This window comes from Alnus glutinosa, chromosome 3 (genome assembly GCF_958979055.1).
Source record: "Alnus glutinosa chromosome 3, dhAlnGlut1.1, whole genome shotgun sequence".
Classification (NCBI taxonomy): Eukaryota; Viridiplantae; Streptophyta; class Magnoliopsida; order Fagales; family Betulaceae; genus Alnus; species Alnus glutinosa.
The window spans coordinates 6,021,090-6,039,522 of record NC_084888.1 but is presented as its reverse complement, the minus strand read 5'-3'; the positions used below and the strand labels follow the sequence as shown (position 1 = coordinate 6,039,522).

The 18,433-nt window shown below is 37.6% G+C and overlaps 2 protein-coding genes across 2 annotated transcripts; one reads left to right on the top strand and one right to left on the bottom strand.

Annotated features, from left to right (window-relative positions):
- Positions 1-2,956: 2,956 nt before the first annotated feature.
- Positions 2,957-5,634, top strand: LOC133864049 (cytochrome P450 86A8). Its single transcript, XM_062300244.1, has one exon. It carries the CDS (start codon positions 3,621-3,623, stop codon positions 5,301-5,303), a length of 1,683 nt encoding a protein of 560 aa, XP_062156228.1. The 5' UTR covers positions 2,957-3,620; the 3' UTR covers positions 5,304-5,634.
- A 530-nt stretch (positions 5,635-6,164) lies between these two features.
- Positions 6,165-17,968, bottom strand: LOC133864008 (ascorbate transporter, chloroplastic-like). Its single transcript, XM_062300189.1, has 11 exons — positions 17,564-17,968; positions 12,816-13,432; positions 12,385-12,492; positions 11,997-12,152; positions 11,287-11,502; positions 10,840-11,049; positions 9,860-9,997; positions 9,207-9,308; positions 7,321-7,386; positions 6,909-6,993; positions 6,165-6,639 (listed from the first exon to the last, which is right to left on the bottom strand). Exons 1-11 carry the CDS (start codon positions 17,619-17,621, stop codon positions 6,542-6,544), a joined length of 1,854 nt encoding a protein of 617 aa, XP_062156173.1. The 5' UTR covers positions 17,622-17,968; the 3' UTR covers positions 6,165-6,541.
- Positions 17,969-18,433: the final 465 nt, after the last annotated feature.

Genomic DNA, 18,433 nt, shown 5'->3' with positions numbered 1-18,433 from the left:
TGTATGATTAATAAGATAAGGAGTTTTTTTTAAAAAAAAAAAAAAAAAAAAATTAACACAACACAATATTTTTTTTTTAAAATATATATTTGGCAAAAAAAAACAGTTTGACACGTGTATTTAATACACGTGTCAAATTGGACACGCGTATTATTACACATGTCCAATTGGACACGCGTATTAAATACGCGCGTCCAATTGGACGCGTGTCTAAACGTGTATTTAGACACGCGTCCAAATTGGACAAGTGTAATAATACGTGTGTCCAATTGGACACGTGTATTAAATACACGTGTCAATTTGTGGCCGCTGTACAATTAGACACGTGTCTCATAAGACACGTGTCAAATTGGACGCGTGTCTACAGTAACCGATACTGTAGACACGCGTCCAATTGTCAGTATTTTTGTAGTGCCCAAACACCGCCTATTTTGTTAGGCTAGCTAGTGGAATGAATGCCCTTCGTCTATTAACCTATTGGTACAATGACTTAATTTCCAACCACCCCAACTAGATGATGGTCCACCTTATTAGTTACGCACCCACCCATGCATGTAGATTGTTACTTTAAATATGTCAATCTAAAAGATTCTACCATCTTTATACGCTTTTGCAATATATATATATATATATATGGCTAAGGAGGAATATCTAGGGAATGATCCTACTAAGAAAAAAAATACCTAAATAGGTTGCTTGATTTTGATGCTCACCGAATTCTATATTATTTTAAGGTGGTAAATGGTGATTCAATGGGATTAAGCACACAAATCTTAGGCGCTCAAACATGAAATTGGACAAACAATAATCTAGGTAATGACCTCTCCGTTGTCCCTGAATTTTTAATTTTTATTCATTGAACTTTCACTTAGAGCATCAGAACTATAAATTCAGTCCGAAAACAATCCAGTGTTAAATTATAGTGGTTTCAAAAGCTTAAGATAATATGATCGAAATGATAAATTTATTCATTTAACTAATATTCTAACACTTACACTCGCGTGTGGATTCAAACTCCCCATTAATAAGTGAAGCCTAACACACAGAGTACTCAATTGAAATGAGATGTGCATTACAAACACAATGTTCAAACTCAAATTTTTTGCTCTGATACCATGTTAAATCATCAATTATTCTAAAATTTTAAACTGATAAAAAAATAAAAATTTAATCATTTAATTAATATTCTAACAATCTGAATGTTCTAAAGGCATCATTAGGTTTATTCACCTTTAATAATTGTCCATAAGTTCTATATTAGGGTTTGACGAAGGACCAATTCTCAAATTTATGCAAGTTGTGTGCAAAGAAAGCCCTCAAGCCTGCTTCATACGTGAATTCAAATCTCAATAATTACCACGATAAGGTACCAAAACACTTTAAGGGTAATACTATATACCACACCACTTATTAATATCACACTATGCTGAAATGTCATTGTTAACCCATCATTTTTTTATAAGAGTAAGCACGTACATAAGACTACTTTCTTACTTATGTACCAAGGAAAAGAAGATCATTTCAAGACAAAAATGATATACTGTAGTTTTTTTCAACGGTTTAGACTTAATTTCACTCTTTCTCATAAAAAATTTAGAATTAAATTTAAATTGCCGTTGAAAAAACTACTGCGCGCATGCTGTATGTATAGTACTACATGCCACATGATTGCACCATATAAATTTTAAGGATAAGTCCAACTTCTTCATCAACTATATATATACTCCTGAGATCAAATGATAATTTCTTAAAAATGTACTACTTGTGTTTCGTTTGTTGAGAATGTGATTTAGTGATTTACCTTCCTAGTTATTGTTAAGTACCAGGCTAATCTTGAAGGAAGTGTGATAATTAAATTAACGCAGACAATAAATTCAGAAGATTGTTACTAGAGTTGCGTCCAGGCCAGGCAAGGAAATTGCTGCCATGCAAGCTAAATCCCACCTCATCATGAAAAATATATATATATATATATATATAAAAGTGGAGTGTCGAAGCTTTAATTAACCCACTAAAGGTTTGGAATGAAGCTCAATTAATTAGGGAGGATCGAGAAATGTTTAAGCATTTCCTGTACGTTTCAGCTCTTTTACAATTTGAGCTAAACAAACAACTATATTACGTGGCCTCGATCTACTCAAGCTATGCAGAAGAAGAAAGAAAAGAGTTGTGCAATAACTGCGACCATGCTCGCCCCTTGATCAGGTGTGCGCCGACGTCCCTTTTGACTTTTTTTCATGGTAGTGTATATAATACATATGCACAAGAGGCAGAGGCACACATTTCTTGATCGCAAAGCATTAAAAGAGGAAGGTGGTCAACACCGTGGGATGAGTCCCGGAATTGTTTTTACCGAGTCTTCGTACGTAGGGGGAGCTAGCTAGAGGATAATTTGGATAAAGATGAAGAAATTAAAGAGTCGCACAAGTCAAAGCCAAACGCTATAAATTGTTGGTGGGTTGCTCACCGAACCCTAACGAGAGCCCATATGAACAAACATATGTTCACTTAAGACAGACAGTAGTACGTGTAATGTAACCCATTGTTTTTGCTTTTGTGTTTTCTTTTTGGTCTCTTTCGCAGGCCGGCCTTTTAAACACGTTATGCGAATTAACCGGTATGAAATAAGTGTGATAATTAAATCTCAAAGTGTAGCGTTATTACTCATACTGCAAAAAATTTTGTCTGTTTCATTTGCAACAAAAATGAGCGGTTTTAATTATAGTCAAGATTTTATTTTATTGTATTTAACTATGTCAATGCTATGAATATATATATTGTTACGGGACTCGACATCATAGATTACAAAATAAAATCTTGGCCATAAAATTTTTCAACTACATTATTTAAATAGAGGATCCTTGTCCTAGCTATGGCTAGCTCCTCAACTAATTTCATTGAATGCTGGAATTAAACCCCTCTTCCATTTCCTGCAAAGAATTAGGTGCGCATGAGCAGTTTCATGGCGGTTTTTTGGGTCGTCAGTGGTTTTTCTCTTTTCTTTTCTTTTCAGAACGAGGAATGGCTGTATTTTCCTTTAAAAGTTTCAACAACCTCTCAGAGCATTTATGACGGTTCCTCTGAAAGGGTTCAGAGAGTAAGAGACATGGTGCAGAATGAAGAACCAGTCTGGCCTTACTAACTGCTCTTCAATGCCATTCACCTATAAATCCCCCTCTACATTACTCCATTTCGTACCACTTTCAGACTTACACACTCCTTTTTCCCTCTTTCAATTCCTTTGCTTGTCGCTTCCTCGTTCTTTTCAATCCTCAACATCTCTCTTTTCCCCCATCATCAACTCCATTTTCTTAAACTCTCAGTCTGGGTTTTTCTCCTTTTAGGTTTCAGATTCACACCCAGTATTTTTCAGGTTCGTTTTGTAACAAAGTTTCTTCGTTTTCTTGCTTCTTTTCCTTTCCAGGAAGAACATATTTTCCCATTCAGCTAGACCTGCATTGTTAGCTAGCTAGCTCCGAAGTTATAAACATACACTCGATCTCCAACGGCTCTTTTAGTTTACTTCAATTCTTGTAAGAAAGTGGTTTCCCGGTAAAAGATTTTCCCGGAATTTCAGTGTTCGTAGTTTCAATTCACTACTCTTGGGTTGATTAAAATACATGGATATATCCACAGCTTTACTGCTTCTAACGGCTATCACGGTTTATCTACTATGGTTCACATTCATCTCGCGGTCGTTGAAGGGTCCGCGTGTCTGGCCCCTGTTGGGCAGTCTACCTGGCTTGATTGAGAACTGTGATCGCTTGCATGACTGGATCTGTGACAACCTCCGCGCGTGTGGTGGCACGTACCAGACCTGCATCTGTGCGATTCCTTTCCTGGCCAAGAAGCAAGGCCTCGTGACCGTCACGTGCGACCCCAAAAACGTAGAGCACATACTGAAGACCCGGTTCGATAATTACCCCAAGGGGCCCACGTGGCATGCTGTGTTCCATGATCTGCTTGGTGATGGGATTTTCAACTCCGATGGTGACACGTGGCTGTTTCAGAGGAAGACTGCTGCACTGGAATTCACCACCAGGACGTTGCGCCAAGCCATGGCTCGGTGGGTTAGCAAAGCCATCAAGGAAAGGCTGTGCCTGATTCTCGAGACGGCTCAGCTTGAAGCCGAGCCGCTTGATCTTCAGGACTTGCTGCTTCGGCTCACTTTCGACAACATATGCGGCTTGGCTTTCGGGAAGGACCCGCTTACGTGCGCCCCTGGGCTCCCCAACAACAGCTTCGCTTCGGCTTTTGATCGAGCCACTGAAGCCTCGCTTCAGCGCTTTATTTTGCCTGAGGTTTTATGGATGCTCAAGAAATGCCTTGGGCTTGGGATGGAAGTCAGCTTGAGCCGAAGCCTGGTACACATCGAGGAGTATCTATCCACCGTGATAGACGCCCGTAAGCTCGAGTTGCTGAGTCAGCACAAAGATGGGAACCCACACGATGATTTGCTCTCAAGGTTCATGAGGAAAAAAGAATCCTACTCGGACGCGTTCCTGCGAAGCGTGGCACTCAATTTCATCCTAGCTGGACGTGACACGTCATCGGTGGCCCTGAGCTGGTTCTTTTGGCTGGTGATCCAAAACCCAAGAGTGGAAGAGAAAATCCTAATCGAAATCTGCACCGTCCTGATCGAGACACGTGGAGACGACGTGGCGAAGTGGGTGGACGAGCCGTTAGGGTTTGAGGAAGTTGACCGTTTGATATACTTAAAAGCGGCATTGTCAGAAACCCTGAGGCTTTACCCATCAGTACCTGAGGACTCAAAGCACGTCGTGGCAGATGACGTGTTGCCGGACGGTACGTTTGTCCCGGCCGGGTCGTCGGTGACGTATTCCATATATGCTACAGGGAGGATGAGGTCCACGTGGGGTGAAGATTGCCTAGAGTTTCGCCCAGAAAGGTGGTTGTCTCCAGATGGTAACAGGTTCATAATGCATGACTCTTATAGATTTGTTGCGTTTAATGCTGGCCCCAGGATTTGCTTAGGCAAGGATTTAGCTTACTTGCAAATGAAGTCGATCGCGGCGGCGGTGTTGCTCCGCCACAAGCTGACGGTGGCGGCGGGCCATAAGGTGGAGCAGAAGATGTCATTGACGTTGTTCATGAAATATGGGCTTAAGGTTAATGTGCAGTGTAGGGAGTTAGGAGGAATTGCGGCAAGCTTGAAGACGGAGAGGGAGGAGGGAGAGTTGCATGGGGAAGGGTCTCTTGCCGTTAAGTGTAACGGCGGTACTCGTGACGGAGTTGATGAATGTGGTGGTAGTAGTGAAGTCGTAGTTGGGGTAATTGCCTAAGGGTTTGGTGGCGTAGTGAATGAAAAATTAAGAGTGGTGGAGCCCATGAGAGGTGAGCCGAAGGGGAAATAAATATATAACTTCCGTCTGATTTTCGTCGGCTTGAGTTGTCGTGCCATTATGATGTTGTTCCCTCGAATTAAAGCACGTAAAGGATCGGAATAGAGGTTTTCATATTATATACACAGTACTATATAAATAATTTTATATATATATTATATGATTGAAGAGAGAGTGTACTGAGAGAGAGAGAAAGAGATCGATGTTGGAAATTCCATAAATACTACATGTTGTTGCCTAGTTAATTAAATGTATCGATTTAATTTGTTTATTTGTTTGTTGATCTTGTGTAACTGCTACATTTATAAAACAAGGTTAATGGTTCACATGATGTGACCTTGTTTCGATAAGTTTCACTGTCACGAGAATTGTTAGGGTGATCATTATTAATATATGTTGGGTGTTATTTTGTGCTTCATATATGCCTGGGTAAAAACTTTCATCCTGTGATCGATCATGTTCTCCCAGCTGGTTGGCTCTATCAAATTCCAGATGGCGCCTTGAATGGCCATTTTGAAACTGCCACTGTAATTTGTCGATCACTTTCTTGATGCCATCAATATTTAATGCAAGATGATCACAAAAAACAACGATCGTGTTAAATCACCGATTATCCTAAAAAGCTTTTGTTAGGTCAATTCTCGATCTACTTCCAAAAGAGTATATATATATATAGTACATGCAGTTATTTTGGTGTAATAATCATATTGGACACCCAATAACCAGACCTTCAACTTCAAAGATGTCATATAATAATTAAGTCAGTAGTTTACTAGAAATAACAAGGTAGAAAGTAGTATATATCAATAAGAATGATATAGATTCATCATCGATCTGTTGAGATTTTGAGTTTATCATTAGGTCCTCTTCCGTGAAATTTACTTTGTTTCATGGGGTGCAAATTGCCCGTAAATTTTCCGTGTTAACACCATGTAAAATAAACAAAAAGAAAATGGCATCAGCCTGTAAAAAGTCAAACCAAAAGTTGTCGGAGCAAAATTAAGGGCTTCACAAGTTGGTATAGAAAACTTCAGCAGAAGCATCCTAAGCCTGTTTTGCCCAGCAGGGTTCGCATGCATGTGTTGCTCATGCTCGGTTTCGTATTTTTCTTCCATCTCTTCATATAGCTTGATCTCTATAGTTATATCGGCTGCATTTTCCAGGCATTCTTGCATTTATTATTCAAGAATTTTTTCTCCTGTTGAAAAGAGGTTCCAGACTAGTGTGCCTATGATGTACAATGCAACGGCCACTTTGAATACATCATCCCAAGAACCTGCAGAAAAAGAGTTTGAGAAGCATACACCTAACTGAAACAGAGAGTCAATGAGAAAAGCAAATTTATTCTGTTGCTCCTGCTGTACCAGTACCAGTACCAGTACCAGTACCAGTACCAGTACCAGTACCAATACCAGTACCACTGCCATGAGAATTTCAGCCCCCTGTTTAATTTGGGCCCCCCCTCCCCCCACAAATTACTGAAATCCTGATTGAAGTGGCGCCAGTATAGCTTTTCTCATGAAGCGGGTGAATGTATGGTTTTACCTCGTTGGAGTATGTAACCAGTTGCAGCTGTACCAAAGACACCAGCAAGCACTCCAGCCGTGTTTGACAGTCCCAACAATACTCCCTGTGATTGAAGTTATTAACTTTTTTTTTTTTTTTTTTGCAATTTTTTGGAAGACTAATTACTCTATAAGTTTTTAATTTCATAAAAACATTTTGAATTCCAAATAAATTGATTACTTTTTGATGAAGACGTGAAAGCAAAGAGAAGCTTAATCGAATGAGAAATAAAGACAGATAATAATTCAATTACTTTTTCATCTTTGAATAATTTATATACATGTTAGAACACTACTATGGTAAATAGTATTTCAGGAAGCATATAGGAAGTTATGTATTGTAATGCTTTACAGCTGTATGTATGGAAATAGAAGAGATAGCAATAACTCACAGAATAGCGAGGTCCAATGTCTTGGTGATTGGAATACAGACCAGATTGCGAAAATGCATCACATCCCTGTCGAGAAAAAAGTATGCATTAATCGGTTGGATTTCAAAGTTGCTGACAGATCGAATGGAAACTTGCATCTGATTCACAACCTCCGTAAGCACCAAGTTTCTTATAGGCACTGCTTCCACAACTACTGTTAAACAAATAAGTGAGAGCATATGAAATGTCATCTCCATTTCATCACAAGCCTTTATATAGATATTTTCCTTTGCTATTTACTAGATAGTGACTTTATGTCATCTCATTGCAAGTTAGTGAAACTACTAATAAAAGGTGCATGCCTGGCTTACCTTCCCAAAGGTACGGTGCCACCCTCAGAGGTCTAAAGTTGTAACTGAACTTCCTTTTACTCTCAAAGACGGTTTCTTTCCAATTTTGGCAATTGCATTTGTACTTCTTCTTTGTTAGACAACCAATTCAAATGCCATGCAGAACTTGGTGGACTAGTTTAAGCTACATAGATGTCCAAACACCTCATTGTATGAGCTTACTTTGGAAAAAACATAAGCACTCATTTTCAGATCTATTTAAGTAGCTTCAATGGTATTATAATAAGAGCCATGAGGACTGGCTAAGGACGCCAAAATAATGACAAGAGCCCACGTGTTTTCTTTTAGAAACTACCGCGGCTTGCAGCCAAGAAGATCATAAGATTGCTTTCATCAAAGCGTATATAATTTCAGCAATCTGCCAAGGAGATGCCTGATCTTCTCATGCCAGCAGGTTGTGGCCGGAATTATTTATTTGTATTTTACTGCAGAAATCAAGTGGCAGATCACATGGCACCTCAGCCTCCCCCCACCCAAAGGAAGAAATTAAACTCAAAATAGATTATATTGAATAAATATTTTCGTTGTACAACAGTGGTTAGAACTAAAATAGTTTTATATTGCTATGTGAAAGGTGCTAGAATGTTTTAACACCTGAAGTTTTAGTTCATCGGTGTGTTTTATATTGCTCTTCGTCGTAATAATAAATTACCTCCCATAGGTAGAATAATTGCAAATTACTTCCTAAACTTTGAAAATTGTCGCAACCTCCATGTCAGTTATAGTCAAATCAGCATATTATTTGCCCCACTTGATGGATTCTCCCCAATGATGCACACTGTTGCATAAAATACGAAATTCAGCCCTCATCTAGCCTTTAAATGGATAGGAGCAAAACTGTTGTGTTTCCAAATCCAAGAACAGAGTTGTTAGGCTGCGTATTCCATGAAACTTTTAAGTCTTAATGAGGGCCAACTAGAGGCTAAATTTCGTATTTCAAATGACACTTATACGTTATATGGGAGAATCTGTTAGTTGGACCAAAAATATGAAGATTTCATTACTTCAAACCACAAGGAGGCTCAATGATGGTCCCCAAATAACAAGGAGAAAAATTCATAACCATCTCTAATCACAAGAAGGTAATTTGTAATTATCCCCTTAATTTATTTCATTATGTGGTTACTTAACAAAAGAGATTACATATTTAAGGCAGCGATAGGTTTGTTTATTTGTGTTGATTATTATTATAGTTTTGGATTTTTCTCTCATGATCTTTCATTTCAATAATAATTAAAATTTTATTGAGAAGAATTGAATATAATATTTTTTAGTAATGGTTTTATTAATTACAAATTAGAACTTTTGGAGGGTTTCAATTCCATTATTTGTCGTTAGCTGCTTGTTATTAGTGGATTTATGGTAAAAAAGTAGAATTTTCTATATATTATAAACTTGACCTTGATATGCTTCATTAAAAATTAATTGCACCCACTAATTGAAAATCTTGGCTCTGTCCCTGAGCTAGAGTGATAAAGATGTTAAACTAGCTCAAACCTGACTGCACGCCATGCATAGCACAGCCAAAGCAGGTGTCTTGATATGGCTCAGCTGCGTAAGGAAGAAGGCCGGGCCCAAAAACCCAATTGATTGCATGATCTGCAACATGAAAAGTATTTGTAGCAAAACTATTGTCAAGAATTGCAATGGGAAAAGCATTGATTACATCTATATTGCATTTTTAACAAAATAATAATTGATAAAATAAAAAAGGGCTAATATAATCATCCATTTCATCTTGAAGAAACTCTAAGAACTCTATTTGAAAACCTATTCCACAGTAACATGTAAAAATACACGCCTGCATAGTTCGTACTAAGAACAATGTCTAGAACTTCATTCATCTAGTCAATAAATACCATCTGTCTGATATCTTGTAGTTTAATAGATATTGACCATGGAATAGTTGCTTAGCAACACCATCAAGACACTAGCCATATGGACAAGACCATTGCAAATCAGTTACATGTGCACTACCAATGTACAGAGTACCAAGGCTCATAAAAAATTACATTAAGAATCAGCCATGTTACTGTGTGTTTGATGGTGTCTGGATTGTTTATCTATCTACAAACAGTGGTATTGTATTATACTCAATGTTACATCTCTAAGTTTCTAACATTTCAAAATCAGAGAATATTGAATCTTGCCTTACGAACTGCTGTTATGGAAAGACCTCTGCTCACTAGTGTGTCTGCAATCCAGCCTCCTATATTTGCAAAAACAGCCATGGTCAACCATGGCAAGACACAGAAGAGCCCAGATTCAGTAAGGTTGAACTTCAAAACCTGAGAAAATAACCAAAATTAAAAAGGACAAAAATAACTTAGTCCATTTATCAGGTACTGGCATCAGAAAAGTTTTGATGTGTCAGCATATGATGAATGCAAAAATCATGATTACTCATTAACTCATATTCAGAAAAATTAACAAGCTAATGAACGTTTCTGTTTACTCAAACCTCAAAAGATACAGAAGCCAAATAGAAGTAAGATATAGTGAACAATAAACATTTCACAGGAAGACTAAGTTACACTCCCGTTCCCTCTAACTTTGTAATTGGGTATAATAGATACTGGTATAATAATAAACTTACTGGGCGAAGATCTATCTCAACCATCACAAATTAGATTCTAACTTCCATTTTCCTTTTCATTTTCTTTAGCACTGGACTATTACTTTATGACTTTCTACAGAATCCTGTGAGCATCTAAGCTTCCGGCAATGAAAATCAACATCAAGGTAAAGGGAAAAGCAAAAGGATAGTTTGAATATCATTTTACAGCAATCTACTTGACCCAAAATGGCTTGGTAACTTTATAATTACTGCATCATCTATTCATCAAAAATTTTGTAAAGGTCAGGGAATATGGAGTTTCAGAGAACATCACACATCAGAAGCAAGCACATAAGTTAACAAGTATTAATTAAAGACTGCAGAACTGGTTTCAACTTAATGCAAGTCAGTATCCAAACAAAACAATCATCCTAGTAGATGGCTAATGCTGATGAAATTTGTCACAGGCGAAGAAATTATTTCTAAATTCATATAAATGATAGAATAATTATGAATGCTACGCATGTGAAGATATTTATGTATCTCACCAAATTGCAACAATGGGTCAAGTACCTGATTGTAGTAGGTTGGCATCCACGTCAATAGAATAAACGTTCCCCAATTATGGCAGAAGTGGGAGATTATAAGAGCCCAAACAGGTGCTTTTGATAAAATCAATTTCCAAGGAATAACTGAAACAGTTTCCTTTGGTATGCTGCCACCCAAGATAAGCCTTTTCTCCTCTGTACTAACTTCTGGGTCTTCTTTTGGTGAGCTATATGCCTGGAAAAAAAAAAAGAAATTAAGAGTTACCACACATAGCACGACATTTGAAAATCAACTTAAACCAATTAAACTATATATTTTGCAGCCTAAAACAGGAAAAGATTTTATGTTATTTTTTATTATTATTATTATTTTTTTATTTTATTTATTTATTTTTTGGGAGGGGAGGGGGGGGGGGGGAGAAATGACGATTTTCTTTGCCATTGGGGACTAGACGAAGAAAGTAAATCTTACTTTTCTTAGCCATAATGCAAACCAGATACTTCCAAGGGAGCCAAATGAGTAAAACACAGATGGCCACCCAAAATTTTGGATAAGAGAAGGAGAGACAGCCAACCCTGCGACAGAACCAAGATACATGCCACTGTATACTAGTGCAAGTGCTCTGCTTCTCTCTGACACTGGAATCCACTTGGAAAGCATATTATTCATTGCAGGCATAGCAACACCCTGTACAGAAAGTGATCACTGTCAAGGACAAGAATCCTCTATCTACTTACCAAATAGGAAAAAAGAAAAAGAAAAAAGAACCTGACTCTACTAGGAGGAAGCTTAAATACAACATTAACTCATTGGAGAAAATTTCAACTTTCATTGCATCAATGGAAACAGTTCAAAAAAGAACATACAATATCTTGAGCTACAAAAGCAATATACCAAATCTGCATTGTACAAGAAAAAAAGTACCCTAATGCACATACGAGTTTTTAACATTTCATATCTTTAAGGGGTATATGATTAATATCTTTTTGAAGTTAGTTTAATTTGCCCTTGCCTCACTTTTCTGGCTGTAAAGCACGTAGCTAACTGTCTTTTGTACTACAGATCACATAGCCATTTCATAAAGCAGAAAGAAAGTTGCTTAATTGACCACATGATTTAAAATCTAAATGATATAGATAAGTCAAGCTAACAGACAAAGAGAAGCATGGGAAGAGACCAACCTCTCCGATCCCCATGAAAGCACGCATTACAAGCAGAAAAGGAAGCCCGGCTTTTGCAGCAATAGGTGTCAAAACTGTTGCTATTGACCACCAGATCACTCCAAAACCTAATACTAGCTTCCCACCAAATTTATCTGCCCATATGCCTCCAATGATCTATACGCCAGAAAAGTTTAAAAAGATCACAGCTAGATTCAAAGAAGTTTGAAAGACTGGAATATGTAACAGTGCCATGTCATATAGATAAAATCTCATCCCTCAAAACCATAAATGTCACTGGAAGAAACTTGACTACCTGTTCGGTGATGCACTTGTAAGAAAACAGAGAATAAAAGGTTAAGTGCATTTTCAGAAAATACCAACGTATTCCAGATATATTGAGTCAAACCTGAGTAAGTAGGTAACCCCAGAAAAAGGAGGACTGAATTAAGCCAACTGTAGCACTGTTCCAGTTAAACTCCTTTGACATTGGAAGTATGGCAATGCTCATGTTCACCTACAGTGATTAATCAAATCAGTTAGCAATAAAAGGTATTGCATATATGACAAACATTTTTCTAGCGAGCATCTTGGATGTACAGCAGAGCTCATGTTCACTTAGACGTGAACATTTCAGTTACTACAATTTAGTAATATGTGTTAATCTAGATTTTTTGTATACATATCATGAGACACCTTGAAACTCCTCAGGATACAAATTTATAATTGGAAGGCATAACTACTAGAAATATGTGAAGTGGAAAAATGATCCTAACTCCAAAATCCATGCGAATACAGATGTCCCCTATGATTAAAGAAACAAATCATAAAAATACTCACACGGTCCATGTTGCATAATAGAAACGCGGTAAAACAGAGCAGTACAATCACCCAGCGCTTGGGAAATTGGCCCCACCAAGGAGATACTTCCTGCACATTTCCTTCTACTAGAACAGTTTCAGTTGATCCTTCTGCTGATGCCAGTGAGTCCACATTTGCTTCTGTTATGTCATACTCCTCAGCCTTGTAGTGAGCACAGGTCCTGTTTGGCTTAACATGCTCAGAATTTTGGCATTGCGTGGTTTTTACACTAAATGTACTTAGCCCTCTTGGTTGAAACTGACTGCTCTGAACAGAATCTGAAGAAAGATGGGATTGAAATCTTCTACAGATTCCTTGCCTAGGTTTGATGCCACAAGTAGTTTGAAAGGGCACTGGACAAGGATGCTTCCTGTCATCACGCAAAGTTCCTATTGGCTTTAAAATTTTTCCACCTGAAGGAGCACAAGCATGAAGAAATTGTCCATATAAGCCTCTAGATAAAGCAACATCTGCCCCCAGATTACCCAAGTGTTTGTAGAACATATTCCCATGTCCATGTCGGGGTATAGCAATAGCAACACCTGGATGCTCTCCTCTCCAATGAGAAATAGCATGTTCTCTTTGACATAATTTTCCTGCCAACATCAGAACCTCATGTGCATCATAAAGTAGATACTAAAATATTAGGTTCAGTCTCGGTAAAGCTATCAATGAAAAGACATCTAAGGAAATTATCATACGTGCATCTAATTGGGAAATTTCCCCAACTTCTTTTATTCACCGAGTTTGCAACTTCAAATATTGAAGGTAGGACGTGAGTCAATTATGCAAAACTTTAACAAAAAGAAGTTAGTCAAAATGTCAGCAAATGCTGCAACAGAAAGTCAATACTTGTAGCACCAATGATGACAAAATCAAATTAGCAATCCTCCTCCAAAGTAATGTTGAGTTTTTCCACAGAGAGAGGGTTCTGGGCCTACTCTAACAAGTAAAGAACCTAGAAGAGGAGCTGCATGTAGCTGGAACCGGAAATCCTGCTCTTGTTAGCAAGACTGATTATAACTGCATAGCCAGAGCCAGAGCTACATTCATGAAATTCCAGAAACATTTTTTTTGATAAGTAATAATGAAATTCCAGAAACATAGGGTTATGGCTTGAAGTATTTGAAATAATTATGGGATAGTTAATTTGCCACCACTGAAGGAAGATGAAAAAAGGACGTTGGGGTCAAATTAAAATACTAGAAACTATGCAGAGCTTCATGTAAAATTTTTAAACAAAAGGTTTTACATTCTAAATCCTAGAATTCTGAAATTCCAGTGGGGTTCAATCTAAAAGGTTGAAATATAATGAGTTATTTTTGAAAATTAGAAAGTAAATTTAAAATAATTTAAAAAAATTAAGTTGCATACTTTGTTGAGCACATCGAATCATTTACTTAAATGGATAAAGAATAATAATAAAAAAAAAAGCCATAAAAACTATTTTATTTTTTTAATTATATTTTATAAAAATGAGCTTCTTTGCCAACAGTATGCATTGTATCAACTTTTTAGTTTAGCAAGGATTAGCATCCTCTACATTTTCTAGAGTAGCTCTCCGGTTGGATAACAAAAATTATTAATGGTGATGGGTTATACCGCAGGCTCTCTAAATAGCCCACAGACCATCGAGCCCCTTCAAACTTCGGCCCACAAGCCCTCAATCCGTGGGAAGGATTGAGCAACCTCCCAAGTCCCACACTAGACGGGTGTTCTACAGAGCAACGACCCTCGAGAAGACCGTCAGTCAATGGCCCCAGGGTTGAAGCATCGAATTGGGCCATGTACTGATGGCTCTACCTTTGGCCAATGTACCTATGTATGGCAGACTGACCTTAACAGGCAAGTTATTGACTACTTAGCCCAATATAGACCTTCTCACCATATAAGGGAAAGATCCATCAAAAGGATACCGAAAAGGAAAGACGTCCCCAAGAATCATCCACGTTCCCCATTGAGGCTCCCACCCCCTATACTTTCCTTGTTGGGCACACTTGCCTCACTAGTAACAGTCATATAAAGAGAGCCACAAACCCTAGGCCAAAAGTAGGCTCAATACATCCTCTCACCATTACTTTGAGCCTTGCCTATACAGAGAGAACCTCGTTGACTTAAGCATTGGAGTGTCTCCGCGGTATCTCCGGCGAGTCGCCCTTTGCTTCTTTATTTTGCAGTTACCCTAGACCGGGTTAAGGGGTAGCAATCAACTCTATCAACAATATTTTTAATTACCCAATTAGATTTTTGCTATCTGAGCACTTAGCACCTTTAGGGAATCCTTAATTATTTCTTATTTGATGGTATCTGAAGGACCTAGAGGGGGGAATTAGGGGGCCATCCCCCACCTCCAATCCTTTTTTAGTACTACTCCTTAATTAAGAATGCTAGATTTTCTATTCCTTCCTCCAACACTTTGGGTCCTGCAGCTTAAGTTTTTCAAAGCATCATGTTTTGGGTTAGGACATCTAGATGTAATACCTAGGCCTATACAAACGGGACGGTTATAACCGCTAACCACATAACTGCTTTCGAAAGCGGTTATAAATAACCGCTAACCACCTAGGTGGAGGCAGTTAGCGGTTTTAGGTGTAATCGGACCGCTAACCGCCTACCCTTATATATATATTGAAAAAAAAATATATAAAATATGTTTTTCTTGTCTGGTAAATTTTTTTTGAACTCCACTGGAAGAGTAACGACGCCATATTGTTACTGGAGACTACAACCTAAAAAGCTAAAACACTAAAACCTAATCTGATCTCTCAACTCTCAAGTTCTCAACTCTCTCACACTCTCGTCTTCTCGCGGCACACTAGCACTGGGCGGCTGGGCCTGTGCACTTCTCATCTTTCTCTAATCTCTCAAGGCTCAACTAGAAATAGCCAAGTCTGAAGCAGAACTTGCAGATATCTATTCTGCAATGGGTGAGCAACCACTACATGTAAGTTTAGTATGGAATAAAAAACATGTTCATATTTTTATGCCTACCCATTTTTTTTCCTCTGGTCACAACATGAAATTCTTTTATGGTTGGAACTTTTGATAATTGATTTGTATATTCAAATTGATTGGAAGCCTGATGGAGGCTTCAATAAAGAGCTTGACGCCATTATTCTCACAACTGGAGGACATGCGGAAGCTGAAAATTGAGAAAGAACCAATTTGTTGAAGTTCTACAGTAGATACATAATATTTCAAATGAGTTTCGGGGAGATACAGAGGATAATCTATACAAGGTGGATTTGTATTTGTAATGTTTTGGATTTGTATTTTTGGTATTTAGATTTGCAATGTTTTGGATTTGTAATGTTTTAGTTTTGGATTTGTATTTTTTTTTTTTTATAGATATTTTGAATTTGTATTTAGATTTGTTAATTTTGTACTTATGTTTTGGATTTGTATATGGAAAAACCAGCCCAAAAGGTCCAAAATTATTAATTGTTTTTGAAAAAATTAAAGCCAGCCCCAAAACCGGCCCAAAGCCAGCCTAAAACCGGTCCAAAGAACACACTAAAAAGCAATTTTTCAAACCGCCAGTTATAAATATTATAACCGCCTAAGCAAAGCGGTTGCGGTTGTTAAAATTCAATAAACGCATTAGGCGGTTGCGGTTAGCGGTTTTAGCCAATAATCGCTAACCATAACCGCTTGTACAACCCTAGTAATACCCTTTATAGCTTTACTACATTTTAAGAAAATAGGTGCCAGCAAAGATCACAAGATATTTCAGATGATGTTCTCAAGCGTGGACATCATTAGTGACTCTTTTTTTGGTTATCTAAGTTAGTGTGGGAACCTGAAAACTCATTTATCAATTTGGAAATGCTCTAGGTTGTAGTATTTTATCGGGTATGCCCCGGTGTCTCTATACAATTTTTTGTTCTATATGTATTGTCTTAAACTTCTATTTTGAACAAAATACTTAATTGAGTCTTCTTAGTGTGGAATGAAAATATTTTATTTGTCACATAAGTAATTTGGTATTCCTTGTTCCAACAAGGAATAAGAATTTGAACTTACAAAAAAAAAATGAAACTAATAAAAGTGTTGCTTCTGAATTAGACTTAACCCATATCAAAACTAGACTTGGCTAGTTATTCATACTTTGGCACCTTCCAATAAGAAATTCTGATTCCGTCCTGGGCATCTCACTAAGTTATATAGCTGAACATTTGCATTCAGTTAAAAGAGACAGAATTGCATGTAGTTGAACAGAAAAAAGAAAAACGATATGTTTTTTTTTAAAAAAATAAAATAAAAATGTTGAATTCAATGATAAAACAAGCTTTATTTAAGTCAAATTTTGTAGAGAAAGTCAGTAGTAAACCAAGTCCTCTCTAGACAATTCCGCTGAAAAAGATCTTAAAACACTGAGGTCCATATTAGCACATAAGATCCACATAAAAAGTGCATGCAGCTTAAGTTTTTTAGCTCCATTCCACAAAGCACGTAAAATTCAGATAAAAAATCCAATTCCACAAAGCACATCCAAATCAATTCCAAGCAAATCCAAAGAGTGATGCAGAGCTCTAAATACGAATTCGATAGTTCACGAAGAAAACAAAGAATTCACAAAATGTAGCTACGAAACCCGCTCAGACCAGCACAAGCCCTACAAGCATATACACTTCAAGCAAAGAATATAAAAATAGAATAAAATAAAATAATATTATTTTATCTATAAAAGAAAAGGAAAAGAAAAGAAACTTGAACTAAACCGGTACCTGAGCCGATAAAGGAGGTACTGAAATTCCGGTTCGAGATTAAACCGCCGATGACCATTTCTTCAGCGAAACCTCTATCAGCTTGAAGCTCAAAAGCTCTTACTCCATTTCAGAGAGCCAAGGACCAAACTCAATTATCAATACACGACGCCGTTTCAGCTCTCTTTGTGCCCTCTGCCCTGGCCTCTGTCACTCTCAGGATGGAGAGGATAACCAGAGAGCTTCATACGAATTTTTGTGGATTTTTGTTTTTCGTTTTTCAAAAGCGGGAAAAAAAATCTCAATGGCGTTGTGAACGAGAAGAGGGCTGTCGAGAGCCTGACACGTGGCACATCATCTCGTTATGAAAGGTCCTGAATAGAAATTGGACGGAGGTTAATGGAATGCCTCACCTAAGGCAAGACGCATTTACTGAGGTTTTGATTGTGACGGATTGTGAATAAAGGATAAAAGCATGGGTAGTTTCGGAAATTAAATTGAGGGAAATCTGAGCCGTGTTTTTGAGAAAGCTTTCTCCATCGCAAGCGTTTCAATCAGGGAGCGTCAAACGGGAAGAGGCATAAAATCGCAGCGTTTTATAATATTCCGATTCGTGACACGTGTATTTTTGTATTTGTTTTATCACCATGTGTTTAAAATCATTCGTAGAATATTCCGATTCGTGACACGTGTCCGGTTAGTTTTTGTTGCTTTACTTATTAGCCGGAAGGGCTTTAGGCATAATTTTTTTTTTCTTTTTTTGTTTTATAGATACGTCGAAACAAATAAACAACAAAGCAACAAGGCATAAACATATTGATGTAGGTATGTAAATGAACAGACTCGAGTTCGGTCGATATAAGTTTGGCTCAAGATCGGTTTATTTATTAA